This window comes from Rhamphochromis sp. 'chilingali' (assembly GCF_963969265.1).
Source record: "Rhamphochromis sp. 'chilingali' genome assembly, chromosome: 12".
In the NCBI taxonomy this organism is placed as follows: domain Eukaryota; kingdom Metazoa; phylum Chordata; class Actinopteri; order Cichliformes; family Cichlidae; genus Rhamphochromis; species Rhamphochromis sp. 'chilingali'.
The window spans coordinates 30,632,799-30,652,466 of record NC_137939.1 but is presented as its reverse complement, the minus strand read 5'-3'; the positions used below and the strand labels follow the sequence as shown (position 1 = coordinate 30,652,466).

Genomic DNA, 19,668 nt, shown 5'->3' with positions numbered 1-19,668 from the left:
CGCCTCCCACATCTCCGATTGGACAGAACTGCCTGCCGTCATAAAAGCAACACGGAAAACGATTAAAAAAAGTTATGGAGCGAAGCCTAATCGGATCACGTCTGTTGCATGCTGCTGCATAGTTTTCAGAATAAAAAAAATCAGCTGTGCTTCTGGAAAAAACAGGAGAGAGCGCATAGCGCGCGACGAGGCGCAACGAGCAGAGTTTCGGTGTTTTGAAAGGATCAGATAACCGATAACCGCTGAGTTCGGGGGAGGACCAGGTGTGTTTTCCCGTTTCTAAGGACTGCCTTGTTGATGTCACCATGGAGGAGTGCTGGCGAGTAGGACAGGTGCGCAGGGTGAAGTTGCCTCAGTGGGTTCGCATGAGGAACTGTCAGTGACAGAGGACTTTTTCAGCAGCTGATGAACCTCGTATAAACCCATTTTTTTTTCACGTTTTCCTGTATTTTATTTTATTTTATTTTTTAAATAAACTATTTCCGTCAGTGTTGTCAAATGTGCTGGCGTTTCCTGAAGTCCAGAGTGGGATATATGCTATTTTTCCCACGCTTTTCTGACAGGCACTGGTGCGCGCAAACTGCTGGACTCGCCGGTTCCGTCCTGCTCTGTAACACATATCGGGGTGTAACAGTGCGGGGGAAGCTACTGTTGGTTATTAACCGCACATTGCTGTGAACTGGGGTGTGGGATCGAGACGCCCCAGCATCAGAATCAGCACTTTCCGCTTCAATGCGACACTGACGCAGCTGGTCTCACATTCCAGTCGCGGACAGGTGATGCTCGGATAAGTCAATGGAAGGATATTTGATTCTCAGGAGCAGCTGAGCAAAAAACAACAAGCAAACAAACAAACAAAAAACCAAGAGTTGTTTTCCTCGAGATGGAATACACCACAAGGCAGCAGCATCATTAACTTCTCTAATCGGCAATGATTTTTCCGTGCGTCATTGCGTCTTAGGTTTTGAAGCGGTTGTTGCTTTGAAGGACAATCGTTCTTGGACTTCCCTATAGGTTTTCAACATCTACCAACAATGTCCAAGACACTGAAAAAGAAGAAGCACTGGTCAAGTAAAGTGCAGGAGTGCACCGTCTCGTGGGGAGGTTCCGGGGAGCTGGTCACTGTAGCGGAGGTGCGAGGTGGCGCTGAGCTGGGAGAGTTCCCCTATCTTGGACACATAGTGTCGGAGGCGTTGGTGTGTCACGCCGGGAGGCTTCCCAGCATTGGGGACGTTCTGCTGGAGGTTAATGGCACTCCCGTGAGCGGACTCACAAACCGAGACACGCTGGCTGTCATCCGCCACTTTCGGGAGCCAGTCCGCCTGAAGACTGTGAAACCAGGTGTGTGTCCAATGTTATTTTAAATCACTATGACATCCTTACATACGAAAATAAACCTGACACGTGTTTTTTAAAATAATTCCCCCCTGAAAATGAGAACCTGAAAATAAGAACTGTGGACTGGTGTGACTGAGATGAGGAGGTAGCCTGTGTTAAAGTGTGTGCGTTTGGTTTATATTTGGAAGCAGACTTGCAGGTCAGCCTTGTATTTTCAGTTGGCCTAAGCATATCTAAATTGTCAATCAGCATACTTCACATTCTTTCATTCATTCATGTGGTGACTCATATTTACACAACCCCTTTACTGGAGTAAAATCCTGCCAGACAGCATTTGTAAAGGGCATGCTGTGTTTCACCATGCTTCCTCATCTTCTCCACATCTGCATGGTTCAAAGATAAGACACGAACCCCCATTAAGGTCACAGGCCTCTGCATGAACTCGCATAATACACATAATCTTCATTTTATCACTGCACAAGTGTCACATCTACACTTGTGAGCTTGTGTGTTCCACATTAAGAGACTCATAATTCAATGCATGAAGGTAAATATACACTGTTATTCAAATATTTGATATATTATGTTCAGTAGATCTGCTCATAGTGCACTTATTGGCTCTGTCTTTGTTGTTATCTTACTTACTAGCGGTAGTTTATAATTCTTCCTGTCCTGCACATACATGCTTAATCAATGCCACTGTATTATATGTGTAAAAACATACCGGATACAAACTAGCCAACTGAAGGAGTGTAAATGGAGGCATAATAGTGGCAAGGGATTTGTTAATGGTTACCTTGCCCTGTTAGACTATGTCATTTCGCTTGCATTGTAAAGGTGAGAATGAGTCTAATTGGATCAATTACACACATGCACCTACTTTAGTTGCCAGAATGCTGCACACACACTTGACTATATTTACTTTGTAGTTGGTTTCTATTACAATACATAAGTATCAATTCTAATATTCTTGGATGTACTGGTGAGATATATATATATATATATATATATATATATATATATATATATATATATATATATATATATATATATATATATATATATTTATTGCATTAGGTCAGTTCTCAACACCTACACTGTTGCAAACATTTCTTATTGACCTTGTGTTACGTAATGCATTTTAAGTGATGTTCAAGCTGCACTTGCTCATCTCTAGGCTGCTTACCATCAGTTCCTCTGTTCCCCATGGGACCTCACTGTGTGTTTAGATCTGTCCCCTCATCCATGATTAATTCATGCATCATCCATTATTGATGGCCGCTGCCTGCCAGGATGACTAGTGGCTGATGACCAGATCATATGTTAGCCGACTGGCATTCTTGTAAACTTGCATTCTCACGAGATTGCAAAGTTAGGAGAGGAGACATGCAAGTACAGAGCTGTGGATCTTGTGGTTGTTTAGGTTAGGTTTTGTCCCCTTCAGTGAAAAAAATGTTATAGTACATTATTGCATGTTTACCTTGTGCTTGCAGAGCAAACAGTAAAAGAAGTTAGAAAAGGAATAATTTTTCAGGTGTCTACCTGATGGAAATTTTCCATCTTTTCTTGTTGCCTAGTTTGTCTTCACCTTATCTTCACCCCACAGCCGATTATGGCTTATCGGTACACTTTGCTATTTCCCATCACCTCTGATATTTTACCATATCTAATCTTTTATGTTCATTCTCACTTTTGCCTTGATACTTTTTTCCTAATCTTCTTGCATCTATGCGCTCCTCTTCCTACTACTAATTTAACAATCTTGCATTGCCCTTCTACTGGATCATATTAAATGGTAAATGGCCTGTATTTATATAGCGCTTTACTAGTCCCTAAGGACCCCAAAGCCCTTCACACATCCAGTCATCCACCCATTCACACACTGGTGATGGCAAGCCACATTGTAGCCACAGCCACCCTGGGGCGCACTGACAGAGGCGAGGCTGCCGGACACTGACCACCACCAGTAGGCAACGGGTGAAGTGTCTTGCCCAAGGACACAACGACCGAGACTGTCCAAGCCGGGGCTCGAACAGGCAACCTTCCAATTACAAGACGAAGTCCCAACTCCAAATATTAATGTTACCTTTCTGCCACGACAGTTTTGCAGCTTTAAAATCAAATAACATTTTTGTTTTTTCATCAAAGCTGAGAGTTGTTGATGTTTCGCCTCTGCCATCAAGACAGAAAACAGAAGTTTGTCTCTAGTGGTCCTCTGGCTCCTGCCCAGCCAATGCACTCAATATGCAGCTCCCATCCTGAGAGCTGAGCAAGGCAGTAACCTTGAGGGGACGATTGAGAGTAGAAAGGTAGTGACGGCCGTTACCTGTCGCAGTTTAGAGACCTGTGAGTGGGCAGGTCATTGATTAATGCTGTAAACAGACATAGATCTGCTTGTTTTTGCCTCATGGAGCTTAATGGATGGGCCATTTACCTCCCAGGTCCTGAAGCACCTTAGTTACAAATCAGGTCTGTAACTGAAGTTGTTAAAAAAATAAAATAAAAAAAAAGGCTCTTGGAAAATTTTCTGTCTCTTTTTTTTTTTTAAAGTCTCACAGATGGATAATGATGATGATAAGACCAATGTTCACTTTTTACAGTGTCATGAAATTCTGTCTAAGGAAAGCACGTGGAAACCTTTCTGGAGGCGAGATTTAGATTGTCACATTTCAAAGTGCTAATTGTTTTCTCAGTTAACACATTTCTCTTTTAGACTTAGAAAGTCTTGTGATAAATGTGGTGTTAAAATGTACCCGCATATAAGTAATGCAAGTATAACATTACAATAAAGCGGGGGATGATTCTGCTGGACCTTTTACTTAAGGTGTTAATAAAAGTGACATTTTCTTTAAAGGAAACAGAAATGAAGTCTTTTATTTTTCTTGATTTTGAATATTTTTCCTTGTTCATACAACAGATGAATTAAGCTTCAGCTAGGTATCTTGAGATGCCACATGAGCCTTTTTATTGCAGAGAAGCGTTTTTTAAAAATTTCTTCATGTAAATCAAAAACACCGGCGATCTAGTCTGTTTGTTTGTCTGTGTGGTTGTGTGTGTCGGGGTGGGTGTGTGTGGGTTGGGAGGAAGGAAGTATTCAAAATATGTAATTCAGTGCAAACACACTCCACTTAATAATACGGGAGTGGTGAGGAAGCTCATTTGACATCACGCTTGCCTATCCAAAGCACCTCGGGTATCTTGCTTGAGGATTTGAACAATAAAGTCCTTTTTAATGCATGTAACCCCCATTTTAACTAATGAGCCAAAAAAGAATCCTGAAGACATTGCCATGAGCAATCCTGTAACAATAAACTTCAATAATAAAGTAGGAGATAATTTCAGTGGATTTTATTCCACCTGTTAGGCCTTTTTCCTTGGATCTTCTTACGCTGTCATATATCACTAACCTGTGATGCTCGGTGCTTTCCAGGAGTGAGTTAATATGATGAAATGCTTTACTTTCCATTCTTAATTTGCTTTGACGACTACCTGAAAATGTGCTTTCATGCGTGTAGTTGATGCTATGGCTGTTGCTGAGCAAATGTCGAATTCAGCACCTTTACTAAGTGCACCTTATGTTTAGCGCTGCAACCAATAATTATGTTCATGACTGAATTCTGTTATTTTCCTGAATGAGTCAAGGTGTTATTTTTCAGCCTATGATTATTTCCATAAACTAACTGTGATGTCTTGAAATGTGCCGTTTGATCAAAGGGACAGTTCGAAATATTCGAAAGATATTCAGTTTTCTGTTATGACACAGAAAAGAACCAAATCCTCAAATCTTAGAAGCTCATAATGTTTGGTGTTTTGTCTGTTAAAGTTATTATTAGTGTAATTCCAGCTGTTTCCATCTATTTAATGGCTTTGTAGATTGTCTTACAGGAAGACAGTCTTGACTATTTTAAATGTTCCTGATTTTGGAATCCATTGCCGAATCACTGGAGGTTTTCTAGTTGTCTTTTTTTTTTCATTACATTGTTGAAAACTGGATTTCTTTACCAACGTTAGCCTCACTTGGTAATTTGCTCCTTTTTCATGTCTAAAGTAGAGACTCTCACTTTCTTTTCTTTTTTGTCTCACCGGTGTAACATCGAGTTTCATATCTCACACGTGTGCCATCAGGAGTACAGCGGAGCATTAAGCGCACAGTTTGTGTTAATGTGATTCCCTCACAGGTTCAGTCAGAGCTTCGACTAAGCTGCTCTAACCCAGCTGAGACGAGCTGTCAGCGTGTGTCTGGTTCTGTGGCTCCTTCTCCCCATGGTAAATGTAACTTCGGTTCCAGTTGCTGCTTTTTTTCCCTGTGCGTCTACTGTGAAGCCCAGGTTTGTCCTAGAATTTACCTTGGAAAGAAGGTGAAAGTTTTTGCATACCCAGATACTTTGAAGTGTATTAGATTTCTCTTTACAATCTGAGTGCCATAAAACACAGTCAGTGTTACAAGTGCAAAAGGAGCTTTATTGGTACCCTTAGTTTCTGCGGTCTCTACTTCAATGGGTTTTTTCTATGCCTGTTAAAGTGTACGCATCTTTACATTTAAGTCACATCCATCCATCATGGCCTCCTACTGGCTGGAATCCCAGCTCATTCCCCAGTCCAAACTTCTGCACCTTTTGCCTTTACACCAATCAGTGACATGGGATGATGGTTTGCTCAACTCCCCAGATGACAGCACTTGCCATGGATGAAGAACATGTCTTCCTCTTCTTTTCTTCCCTCCATCCCTTAGTAGCAAAGCCCCTTCAGTTATTAGTGAAGCCCTCTCCTTCAGTAGCTCCTCCTAAGCACAACTCTGCACTATCTCACAGTCTCCTTGTTCACTTTTGCCTACATCATCTTGCATTCCTCTCCTCCTCTGTTCAATGTTAAGGGGAAAAAAATGACAGAACAGGGACAGTGTAGGTTTGCATAGTAGGACTTATTTAAATTCTTTGATTTCTGCATAATTTTAAAATTTTGTAATCTTCAACAGATGTCAGAACTCCCCCCCCCCCCCCCCCCCCCCCGAGAAGTTTAGCAAACTGGGATTCAACTTCATTCTACGTTGCCAGTCCTGTTCGTAGAGCCGCATTGCAGTAATGAACTGGCCAGCAACAAAGATAGCATCTTCATATGAGCCATACCTTTCATTGGCAGGCGCCACAACTTGGCAGGCATGTTCAAAGGCAGTGGAGATGAGTGTGTGTGCTGATTCACCAAGACTGCCTCTTTCTACTCACTGAGTGGTCATGCTGCGATGTCAGCAGCAGCAGTGTCTCCAGGTTACTGCTGGTGGAAATCGACAGAGAAGAAACATACACAGAAAAACTTGCACGTTTTTTTCCTTTAAGACTCGTTGCCTCCTTTACTCAACTTGACTATTCCTTGGGGTTTTTGCAACAGTGATGCATCTCTACCTTTTTAGCCCCATTTCCTATTAGATGATGTCAGGATCTAAACTGTCCATGTATTTGTTAAGACAACCTGTTTTGCTGCACTACATGAATGAAGCTTTGACATTTTTTAACACTTATTTGCACCGAGAAAGTCAAATCATCCAAGATATTTTTCACTGTGAATGTACGATTCTGTCTGGGGTTTTTTGTGTCCTCTGAGAAAGATATAGAGATATAGAGAAGGCATCTACTAATGAAATATAGTTAAGCAAAAAATTGTGAGACATTAAAAGCAGTTACAGACTGCACCAAAGCATTTTTACAAAACATTAAGCTTGTGTGTTTTTATTAATTCATTAATGAGTGACTTCTTGCATAGCTTTGGTGAAGCAGTTTGTGTGGTAACAGCTAACTGTTTCTCTCTCATCACCAGTTAACAATATCATTGTTTTGCCACGCTGAGCACTGCTACCAGCTTAACGATAAGAAGTGTTTGTGCCTCCTGTATCGGAAAATAACAGCAGGAGGTAGCAGGGCTGGAGTGAGCTGCTGCCACACAGCACACATGAAGACGATGTGCTTTTAGCAGAAATGCAGCGCCATCTGACTCTCATGTGTTCAAGGACAGACTGGCCATAGACCAATTAACTTAAGAAAAGGTCCCTTTTATCCAACTGTAAGCTGCAACTAAGGACGTTGTTTAAAAGCAGAAATAGAACCAGGCTGTTATGAATCAATATGCAGGTGCTGATGTGGATTGAGGAATATAGGGAGGTAAATCATTTGATAGTTGATTGAACCAAGTTTCCTCCAGATGCACAATCACCGCTGTCTGTGGAGAGCCTATTTGGGGACTTTGTTTCTGGCTGGGTCCGTACGAACCATCCCCGCGGTGTTACAGCAGAGGCAATAATGCGAACAGAGTGAAGAGGCAGCTGGCATGTCGCTCATTGGAAATTTCCCTGAGAAGGATTTTCTTTTGAAGGAGCTATTGGATTTAAACAGGGGAGGGGAAAAAATGATGAACAGGTGTTGAGAAAAGAAAATGGGGTCAAAGATGGAGGCGTGCAGACAATAGGAGGGAGCATGAAAGTAAGACTGAGCGAGAATAGCAGGAGAAGAAATGGAGGATTTGACAGTGAGGAACAGGTCGAATAAGATGAGAAAGAGCAATAATCATCTCGGGACTGAAAACGATTATGTTACCATTAATCACAATAATGGTATTGATCCCTGTTTTGACTGTCTGAAATGATTCTGCCTGCTGTTCATCTAGGCAGCTCGTACTATTTTAAACACGCTGCACGGTCAGGATTTCCAATTATGTCTGCAAGTAACCAGTTTATGTGCGCTGAATACATATATGTCTGGAAGCGTGCATTATAATGAAAAATTAAGGCACCTTTGAATTGGTGTCCACCTTTGGTCGCTTTTTCAAACCAAATGCAATCATAGAGAAAGACTGCTGCCAGAGTCTCTCCTCCGCAATTTTTCTCCTATTTATTGGTACATCTTTTCAATCATACTGAAGGAAAGCATGGTAGCAGTAATGGGATCTTTCTTTACACTTTGGATAATAAATCAGTTGAGAAGACTCAGTCTCAGAGCTGGTTGGCTGTAGTACTTTAGATTTTGGCCATGCGCCCACATTGGTGGGCCTTTGTCAATACTCATTCTGCAAGCACAGCCCACTCAGCTGTTTAGTTGTGGTACTCCACCTCAAAGAATCAATTTTCAGCCCATTCTGCTTGTGCCCATGACAACATCTCATATCAAACGGATATAAAGCCCACCGCCCTTTTCACACACCTTCAAACTAACTCCCTACTCAGCCAGCTGCTCTCAGGACTGCAGTACGGCTGATGTTTGTGCCAAACCTCTGCATGACAACTGGGGGAGTCAGTTTTTCATGTCTTATCATGAGGCTTCCTCATTTCTTCTTCTGTTCTTTTTTTGGGAGGGTGTTGTTTTTTTTTTTTTTAAATCATCCTTTTGAAGAATAAAAAAACCCAGCTACCATGTGTTTCTCTTAGAACACGGATAAGCTTTATTAATAGATAAATTAAACATGCATTAGTAGTTAGGCTTACTCATCTTTGAGGAGTCTTTAGCTGCTTTCAAACTAAACAGTTCAAAAAGGCCCAGACATTTGTGCATTCACGGATCTGAAAAGAATTTAAAACAATTTTAAGAGCCACAAATTGTTTGCAGGAAAGAGAACCGAAAAATGAATTTTCTCTAACTGTTACTAGAATTATGAAGAAACTTCTTGCGTTATCTAAAGATGCTTTTGCTCTGCAGTGGGAGAGGTGGCTGTTTTCTCATCCTCTTATGTTAATAATGCATCGTATGCTCTCCTTTCGCTATCCCTGGTGAGATTTCATGTTCTGTGGAGATGAAGTTCCCAGACTGTCCCCATTAGAATTCATAGGTGTTGGGATCTCAGGCCAGCCAATTTAGCTTGCATTGCATCGTAGCTGCCTTAACAGGTTCTTGATCGGGGCCAATCTCTTCCCTGTTAAGGCAGCTAACGCATCCGTGGCCAATGCGTCTGCCCAAGGCTCTGATCTTTATGAAAAGTTGAGGACACCAGAAGGACGCTGTGCTCAGTATATTTAACTTGCAGCACTATCATGATGTTTTGCCTTTGCACAGAGTACTTGCGAGCTAACAGTGATCGGTGATTACATCCGCTTTGACAGTGTGCCTTCTCACTATTTATTCTGCTCATGAGGACGTTCTCTTATTTCCTTCTAATAAGCAAATGTAGCTCACGAATCACAGAGTCATTCTTGTCCATGAACCAAGAAGAGGACCTACACTCTCTGTGCTTGAGAGGTTTTTTTTTTTTTAAACTCAAGCACAAACACGCCGACAAATCCACCCCCCTTCCTAACGATACACACATTCGCTCTCTTTGGCAGCTGTGTGCCGTCACTGTTCTTCAACCAAATAGACTCAAGGGATCACATGCACATAACTCATTGTTTAAAGTAAGCAGAAGTACGTGTCTCTCTGCAATCCTGACATTGTAGTGATGGTTACAGTCACTCAAGACAATAGTTAGTCAGTTGTTTTTTGTTTTGTTTTTTTAAGTGTTGCTCAAGCTCTCAAAGAGAGCTTGCTTAAAAAAAGTCCAGTTTTTCCAGTTAAGAAGATAGTTCTGCTATAGTTTGTAAATTAGCACATGCTCACTTTAGGGCATCACTAGTTCTGTATATTTCCCACCATGCACTTGCAACTTTAATCTGCCACTGTCCAAATAACCTCTGGGTATTTGTATTTCCTGTCCTTGTTATCACCTTCTGTAGTATTTAGTTTTCACTGTGTTCCCTGGCATATTACATTTGTTGAGATTACAGACACTGGCTTTGGCTCTGTTAGCTGTCAGTTTTCCAGGGTAAGTTTAAGCAGCTGCTCGGTCAGTGCTATTTGTTCAGTCATCCCATCCAGTCACAGGAAAGTATTTTACTCCAGCAGAACATGTCTCAAAATAAACTAGACTCCTGAGTGATGTTGAGTTACTACAGCTTTATTCCACAATTAATCCAAAGTAATTGAAACATTCCTTGATCTGTTCAATTTCTTTCAGTCATTTTCGTCAATTTGTGTCCTGGAGGAGGAGTTGATTGATTCTTGGCAAATGTTGATCATGTGCAGATATTCTGAATTTGTTGGGCACAGTGAGAAGTGCTGCAAAGTTCCACCAGTGTATTGTTACCAACAGGTGCTTGTTCTGGCAAACATTTTGCAAAGCTTCTGTGGCACTTTTACTTCAAGACGACAGTTTCTTCCTTTACTTAAATCTCAGCTCCTTTGCTTATGTTTTTTCTGTTTATGACTGATACAACACTAGATTTTGCTTCTCTCCTTGGATGACCTACATTTAACCAATTTGAGTTGCACAGAGGAGGACTTAATCTTCTTTTATTACTATAGCGTATCAGCATCAAGGATCAGTCGAGGCTCATAATTTGAATGCCAGTCATCATATTTCTAGTGTTTGTTCCATAAATGAAGTGCTTTCAAGGCACTGCAGCCATGAAGTGTCATAACTCATTGTGATGCGAGTCAAGTTATCACACTGAAAAAGCTCAGAAAATCACACTCAAGTGGATGTAGTCATTGCATGCATTGTCTCTGGTGAATCCATTCACTAAAAAGGAATGTAGCCCAACTGCTGTCACTGTGATGTGGATTCACAATTTGTATTTTCTTTCTCATGTTTATAAAAAGTCAGTTCTGGGAAAAGAAAACTGCAATGATTTGATATGAGCAGACTTTTTGGACATAATCTTAAGTAACTGTATACCACAGCCTAATAATGGAACGCATGAATCTCATGCTGACAGAGTTGCTAAGTGAGCAAAATGGGTTCTTGGCTGAAGAAAAAAGTGAAAACATGAGCAAAGAACTTGTTCTTAAAGGGTCCGAAATTTGGCTCTGGAAAAAGAAGTTGCTGTAAGCTAGTCTGGGGCCAGTGGTCACTCTCGTCTGGCTTTCATGATATCAGACTTCCTTTGGATTGGTCCAAGGCCTAGCAGAGCTGTTATGTAGTGGCATCGCTGCTGTCTCTGTGCCCAGACTGCCTGAAAGCCCATGTGTCAAGGGGCTCCTTAGGATCTGGCAGAGAAGCACAGCTCACACTGATTCAACACTTCTGTTGACAGGCTGTACAGCCAGGTGGAGAAGTAAACACACATGCATACACTGGCAGGGGTAGTCAACACATACACATACTAAAAGTACACGCACAGATGCACAAATGATAGATGAAGTTCAGATTCTTCTTAAAAGACACCCATCCGTTTGTTGAACTCCATGACCCCAACCCCCTCCACCCCCCAACAGCAGAGTAGCATGAAATGGCTCCAGCCTTTGGAGTGAAGAGCAATTGTTCCTGTTGTCTTAAAAGCAGGTCTCCTTTTTTCAGCTTTGTGATCACAATGTGCTGAATCACATGAGATGTGTGATTTACGCTAATCTCGAATCTTTGAGCTTAATTTGCAAATATTACTATTCGCTGTGAAATGGAGGAGGGGTTACCTCGCTCAGGATAAAACATGGTTTAAAAAAAATTCACAACAAAGAGTGATATAGTACAGAAAGAACCCTCAAAGCACAACCCTCTTGGTTGTGCTTTGAGCTTTAGTTATACTGTAAAGATATCATCGTATAATCGACCTTTATATGATTCAGTAATTGCCTTTCCTTCATTAGCTTAGCACAGCATATTTCTTGCCTCATTATATCTGGTCATTAATTCATTACCATCATTGATTTGTTGTGTTTTTTACAACATGCCTCTTTTCCTGAGGAGGCCATTTACCATGTCCTCAAAGTTAAGTATGCTAACTTACAGCTCCATGCAAAAAATGTGAAATCACCTCTAATGTCTTTCAAATATGTACAGGAAATATTTGCAAGCATACAGGAAAATACGTTATTTACTTCAAAAACTAGAGTTTGTACAATTTTAATATTTAACAAAAATGTGACCACTATTCTTCAACACAGAACTGTGAACTCCGGGTCTTCAGAAATAGTTCTTCACTGCGTCAGTAGTGTCAAGGTCAGGGCTCTGGGGAGGCCAATCTTTGACCAGTAGTGTTCCAATGTTTTTCTATCCAGGTATGCTTTTACTACATTGGCAGTGTGTTTGGGATCATTGTCACGCTCATAAATGAGGCTGTTTTCATCCCCAACACCACAGGTTGAAACCATGACAGAACCACCACCGTGTTTCGCAGATGGCTGTAGACACTCACTGCTATCTCTCATGTGGTCTCCTCTGTGCATACTCGCCACAATTTGAACTAGAAATTTAAAACTCGAGCTTTCAGCTAGTAACTCTTGATGAATAAGATGTGCAAAAATATTATTTTATCTCAAACTGTTATTTTTGGATTAAAAAAAAATAGATTCAACTAAATAAATGTGTTTGTGTGACAGACGGTAGGAACAAAGTGCTTAAAGATACAATTTTAAATTATTTATTTTCTATGTTACAACACTGGTTCATCCCTGGTGCTTTTTTATGCTTGAATGATTCATAGTACAGTGTAAGTGGCTTAATAAACAAAATCCTCTAAAAACGGTCAGATTAATGGCTGGGTACAATGTCTGGATTTAAAATGAACAAAAAAGATAATATCCAAAGAAGAATGTTGAAAAACCTCCAGAAAGCACAGAGAATTATTCCCCAAGACCACTTTAAAAATGACAAAATCTGGTTCCTTGGAAGCAAAACATAAAATAAAACAAATAAATGAGGATTGACTCAAGATTTTAGCACAGCACCATAACCAACAAATATGCATTCAGTAAAAAAATGTCACAAAATACAGATGTCAGCATATGAAAACCAAACAAAACTCAAAGAACTCTCAGAAATATGGCAACATGTGTTACTTGAATGGCTGCTGGAACGATTAGGGCGCAGTTTGAGTTCTTTCACATACAAAGACTCACACGGGGTTTATGTGACTTTAATACTGCTGTGGCTTTTTTAGTGATGTAGTTGATGACTTACTTACCCTTATTGTGAGTTACACATGCACTGAATGTCAGCTCGTAGATGTGAAGGATTCCTCTGTGACCATGAGACCACACACTGACTTACAGGAAGTTTACATCACTCATGCTCTCATGTAGCTGCTCATGGTGGATGATCATGCAGTGGTTCACCACAGCCTTTAAACTCCAACACACGAGTGTTGAAGACTGCAGTTGTTTTCCCATGTTTGCTAATGTTGTCAAGGCATATTAGTCACTGGAGGCAGTTTTTCTATATGCCAAGCAATCTTTTTTGTTATTATTTTTCACTTTGAGTTTGTTATTCATTTATTTGTGATGTATTTAAAGCTGTGTATTTATGATGTGGCATTGAAGGTAAAAGCAGTTTGCCTTTCAAAAGCTCCATATTGATTTGTTCAAGGACTCTTAAACATTTTAGCTCTGAGTCAGCGTCTTGATAAGTTGCACAATGTTGTCTAAAAATCAAAAATATGTGTTTGTTGTCTTGCATTTTTCTGCTTAACCTTCTTGAATATGGTAAAAATAATTCAGCATTTATGAAGAAGATGAAGTTAGTACTACTATAATTGGTAAGCTTAAGCAAGCTTTATATCCTATGCAGGTTTATTTCACAGAAAAAGGGAATATAGACAAAGAGGGAAATCCAACAAGCCTATAGAAGAGCTACAGTTTGTAAGAACCAGTTAAAGCGAATGACTCAAACCATGAAAAATCATCAGTATTATCCTTAAATGGTGTAGTTAGAACAGTTGAACCTCAGTCTATGCAGGTCCTTGATACCTGTGTTTTCTCTTCCATCTCAGCCCTTCTGTTCTCTTAGTGCTCTGTTTGTTCCAGCCATCTGTTTATTTACACTGATTTATTGTCTGTTTTTATCTCCGTGCTACAGCGAGTGCCGCTGCCACGATATGCAAATATATGAGCAGCTTTGTCTGCAGCAAATAACAGCATGATCCCAAGTTTGAACTGATGATCAGGAGTTATAACAAGGCTTAGAAAACAGCATGATGGTCTTTAAATGACATTGCTGTGGATGGAAAAAAGCTTTTAAAGGGTTGAGTTAGAAGTTTATGGTTTATAGATTGTTATTTACCTGCTGCACCCGCAATAATCCTCAGCCCTTTATCTACCTTAGAAAGAGAAACACATTTGGCACTCGTCCCCTGTAGGTTTGCTGCTGAGCAGCTTGGACAAATTAAACTGAATGAGAGTGAATCACCACAAACGCATAGGACAAAATAGTTAGACACATACATGTACCCTAACGATTCCCCAAAAGCCTGCTGTTACTCAGCTAATGATCCTGCTCGGTCCCCAAGTCATTTCTATTACTGGGATATGCTTTATTCATCCATCATTGGCTGCTTGGTGATGCAGGGTGGCAGGGTGCATAAGTGGCCCTGCACTTCCTTTCTCTCAGCCCTCTGTCAAAATCACCTCCACCCCCATCCTCCCTTTTATCTCCTCTGTCCTTCTGTTTTCCTCTTGCTCATCTATGGATGGTTTATGTGGGAGACTGGCTAAAGTAGAGCAGGCTTTATTCTCTCCTTCTGTGTGGGTTATAGTACTTGCCTCAAAAGGGACAGGGTTTGCTGATGTGAAGGGGAGCAATTCCCCAAACGGAGTGCACATAAATGTTCACTGAACACACATGACTAAATTTTTGGTTTTCGGTGTGAAATTAACCAAAGGTTTGTCCCGGATTTGGAAGCAGCAACTCTCAACGTGAAAGCCAGTACACAAAGTCATTTGGCTAATAGATAGCAGGTTCAAGTTCACTTTGCTGTGCTTCAGTTTACCCTGTCGGTTTCACGTAAAACCATCAGTGCCTTCCCTTTGTCTCTAGAGGGAGCCTTGCCAGTTATCCATGAATGTAAAACTAGCCACACTTGTTTGTTGGTTTCGGGGGAGTTGCTAAGCAGTATTGTATTTCAAACTGAAGCCTGTTTTTCCACATTGAAGAATGATGATGTGTGTCATTGCTGAGAGTCACGCTGCCAGTTTAGCAGAAGCTAAAGTTGGAGATAATCATCTTAACCTGAAACTCTGTTGTTTCTGCCACTTGATTGACGAGTGAATTTTTGCTGTCCTTTACAACCACGGTTATATAACCACCATTATAAAGGATGAAGGTTTGAAGTTGTGGTGTCTCACTGTGAACCCGTATCACATACACGAGCTAACATCCAAGCCTTGGAAATGGGGATAGAGTATTTTCTTTCTCTCTTTAAAGATTTAAAGCGAGAGGTTCACCATAAAGGGTTTAGAGTGACACAGAGACCGACATTCTCCTTTTAACTGTGTCCATCTGAGGACAGGTGAACCAAGTTGTCTCAGATTTGTGCCATCGTGTAATTGCGGTGTAACACTATGCTTGATCTGGGTTTTGTTTTTTTTTTGTTTTTTTAGTGGAATCTCAAAGAAGAAACAAAGAAAGGTGTTGTTGGCCACATTTGAGTACGTGTTTAAGAATAAGGGAACAGGAGGAAGAGGTTTGCCCAGTCTCTCTGGGAAAAAGCTCTGACTTCCTTTCTGCACTGCAACGGTATGCGTGTACGCACATACATGCTTGCCGCAGTGTGAAATAATATTCTGTCAAACATACAAGCCTAAAGCTCTGTTGTGTGTTTGTGATTAGTTGTCAGGCTTGCGTTTTCTTTCTGCATCTCTTTGATCTGCTTCATCTCCAGTATTCTCTGCTGTTTTTTTTGGCTCTGTTTCTTTATTAATTCTGCACCAAGGTGTGTCATGTAGTCTATTTTGAGCCTTCCCTGCCAATCCTGTGGAATCAAAGGCCATTTGATCCTATGTTAATAATATATTTTCTTCGTGATAGGCCTCTTAGTTTCTCTGCTTGAGTTATGTTGAATCATCAGTGCTGGCAAGTCACTCATAAACAAAGCTGCGAAGGCAATAGAAAAAAATGTACGCGAGATGCAGTATGATATTAATTCTGCTCTAAGACAGTAATGTTTGCCTTTGTGTTTGGTTGGTAGGAACATGGATGAGGACTGTGGAAGTGCATGAGAAATGAATGCTTTTTGGTGGAAAGGGGTGCCTCGGGAAACTCTGTAATGAGGAAGAAAAGGCATTTGACATTTTCTGTCGCAGGCTACAGGCTGTTTCACTTCAGAACAGAAGAAGAATAATGGGGGGGGGGGGGGGGGGGAGCGAAAGGAGGAAACGGTGAGGAGGTTTAGAATAAGAGATCAGGAAGAAAGAGTACAGGAAAGAAAAAGAGAAGGATTAGGAGGGGGAGAAGTCTAGAGCTAAGTCCTACGCCCCATCTGGAAGGAGATCAGCCATGCTGTCTGGTAGTTGGGGGGGAGGTTTATATTAAGCCATATGCAGCTCCACTGAATTACAGCAAATTGCAGATAATGGCTAGTCAGAAATGTCACAACAATCATGTGTTGATTAGCGCCACTTCAGATACTCAGGAGTGTCTGTCTCTTCTTGGGCCATTAAGCTGGAGAGCAATAGTTAGTGGACTCTGAACTTCAGCGTACTGTACTGGTGTATAGTTTGCACACATAAACAGGTTGTTAGTAATACATTCGCATTAAGTGGCTCCATTTTTAACGTGGGAATTAAAAATTAGTTTCCTGCAGCGTAGCGTGGTAGCCTTTGATGGCTTTTTCTTTATCAAATTATCTATTTTTTTTTGTGTGTGTGTGTGTATCTGTGTCTATAGCATGCATTAGTATGCATGTTTCTGTGTATAAGTGGGTGGGTGCATTCCAATGTTTGTGTTTCTGTCACTTATCAAAGTCCAGATGTTGAGTTAATTCCAACCAGTCCTCTGTAGATTACTTCATTACACCCTGCTTGTTTCTCTCTGCCATTCATCTCTTGGTGTATTTTTTTTTTGAGAATCACTAGGAGAAGATATTAAATTAAGTTGCTTTTAAAATAAATAGTTGACTGAGGCATTTGAGTCATGAATGCATATTTACCTTTGGACTACTTGGACTTACTTGCACTCATGTTTTGGAGTGTGAAAGCATGGTCTGTGTAAATATTCCAATACAAATCTAAACTGAAACCAAGCTCAAGTGTTTGCTTATTGGTGACAGCTCACAGCTACAGTGTTATTTTAACATTTCAAACATTCCATCCACTTCCAACTCTTAAGGCAGAAACAGGAAGAAGACACCTGTTATGCTCTATGAAACAGTTTTTTTTTTCCCTAAGCCACGCTCACTATTTCAAACAATTTTCTTTGAGGAAATTCTCTTAATAACTTAGACTTTAAGTCTGGGCATTGGTTGTTGGACAGCCATACTCACATTTGGTATGGATGTGGGATTAGTAGAGACCAGCACAGCATGAGAGTAGCATGTGATTGTAAAGCACATCTTATATTTAATGTTTCTGCCAATCACAAGAGATTACCTCTAGCCGTTGAGCATGAGTTAGTCATGCGATGGTTTAAGTCACATACCGTACGCTGGTCTGACGGTCACATGCTAGACATCGGGCTAGACTTGCTGCCAATGTGTGGTGAAAAAACAGTGGCAGTACTCTCAAACATCACTGCACAGTAGCATTAATAGAACGAGAGTCTGTTTGAAAACCATCCAAGTTATACAAAATCCCACCGATGCAATGAACCTGTTTGTTTGATGTGGCTATGCTTTGAAATGACTCATAAGAGAATTTGTCTCATGAGCTGTTTTTGCCAGAAATGCTGAAGTAAATAGTTGAAAAGAACTTTTCAGTGCAATTTTTAGAGAGAAAGCTGGGCAGAGAGCAGCAGGCTTATTAATAAAATCTGCCCTGCATGGAAGGCATCAGTGTGACAGACCTTTCATCCTTACAAATATTCTCGTGTCTTTGGCTACGTCCACACTAGCCCGGATAGACTTGAAAATGGCGTTTTCGTCTGAAAACGCTCCGCGTCCACACTAGCGTTTTCAGTCGTTTTCACATTGTTGTGCGTTCACATTGAAACGGCTGGAAACGCTTACGTTCCAGTACTGCGCATGCGTGAAACGCAAGAAGATTTGGCCTGCCTCATTTCTGTTTGCCGTTTATTTACTTTTCGGCTCTTTGAAGCGTCGCGGCAAAATGTCGACGAACGATGAGGTGGAGTTGTTGCTGCGAGTAACACAAAAGTACAAAGTTGCAAAAGCGAGTGAGAATTAAAGATTTTGAAGAAAAGTTATCTGAAGCATGTACAAACTGATATTAATCTTTAATAGGGCTGTCAAAATTGAGCGCAAACAAAACAACTGCTGTGTAATGCCCTCCACTATCTTTTTTTTTAATTGGTCACATGACTGCATCATATGACTAACATGCGTCATCTTTTTCAAAAGTCTCCGTTTTCGCTGTCAGCACTGCGACGCATAAGCACCGTCTTCAAATGTATGCGTTTTCGAGAGCGTTTTTTAAAACGCTTTGTTTTTCTTCAGGAAAAACGCCGTCTCAGTGTGGACGGGAGGCGTTTTCAAACGAAAATGCGTTAGTGTGGACGTAGCCTTAGACAGTATTGGGTACTGGCCACAGAACAATGAGATTCTTGCACGTTTGGTGATTCTTAACTCCGCTCTGCTCTGTTGACTATGCAACCCAAGAGGAGTGACTCACATGTAGTGACAACCAGTCTCCATCACTGCCTTTGGGCCAAGAACTCTTCACTCAGTCAAAGTTGCACAGTTTGTTATGCTCAGGGGTGATATTGCACAACCTAAGGAAATATCGCTCTTGAGAAAAGGAGGGAACTGAGGGTGGGCTCGTGGAGTCTATTGTTCTCTTGATCCATGTTCAGACTTCAGGGAGGGAGGAAGCACTTTGGAGCAAACGATGTGTGTTTTTGTGTGTGTGTGTCTGTGGAGGGCTAGCTCAGTTAGGTGAAGTTTAGGGTTGTGACTGGTGCTGTGCGTGCCTGGCCAAGGCTCGTCTTGGGGGTCAGGAAGAACAACAGAGAAGTGTTATGCTGCACGCTGCTGAAACCCAGCTGGGGCAGTACTTAACCCACATGCACATACACGCCATCGAGACAAGCATACTGCTTTGTAGTTCAGTGAGCACAGTGCCAAGTCATTGTTAAGTGAACTATGGATTAACGTATGTATGTGTATTGGAGGAAAGGGCGTACACATGTGCTAGTTTGTTGTGACTATTTGTTAGGAGCAGCCGCTCCTGTAAGCAGATTTATCCATGTGTTTCACGTATGAAGCCTTTGTGTGAACCGAAGCATGAATTGTGCGTGCATTCTGTCTTTGTGTCTCTCGTGCTTCATTTGGCCCCTTAGATTTTACCTAATAAATCCCAGTGGCAGTTTACTGATGTAGAACAATTAAATGAAGGAGTCTGGCATATTTTTGCTGTAGTCTTACAATAACAGGTGTGTGTCCAGCTCTGTGTACAAGTGTGCTGATTAGATCTGGCCTCTATCACGCACGCTCGG

General features: G+C 41.1%; 1 protein-coding gene across 2 annotated transcripts in view; it reads left to right on the top strand.

The window, feature by feature from the left end:
- Positions 1-57: 57 nt before the first annotated feature.
- magi3a (membrane associated guanylate kinase, WW and PDZ domain containing 3a) overlaps positions 58-19,668 on the top strand; it is a 107,794-nt gene continuing 88,183 nt past the window's right edge. The window contains exon 1 of one of the 2 annotated variants that reach the window (XM_080899979.1): positions 58-1,341. In XM_080899979.1, coding sequence (XP_080756105.1) covers positions 1,035-1,341 — 307 coding nt within the window. In that variant the 5' untranslated portion in view covers positions 58-1,034. Of the gene's footprint in view, positions 1,342-1,860; positions 1,886-19,668 lie in introns of those variants that run through there. The other variant, XM_080899980.1, reaches the window with a different exon arrangement.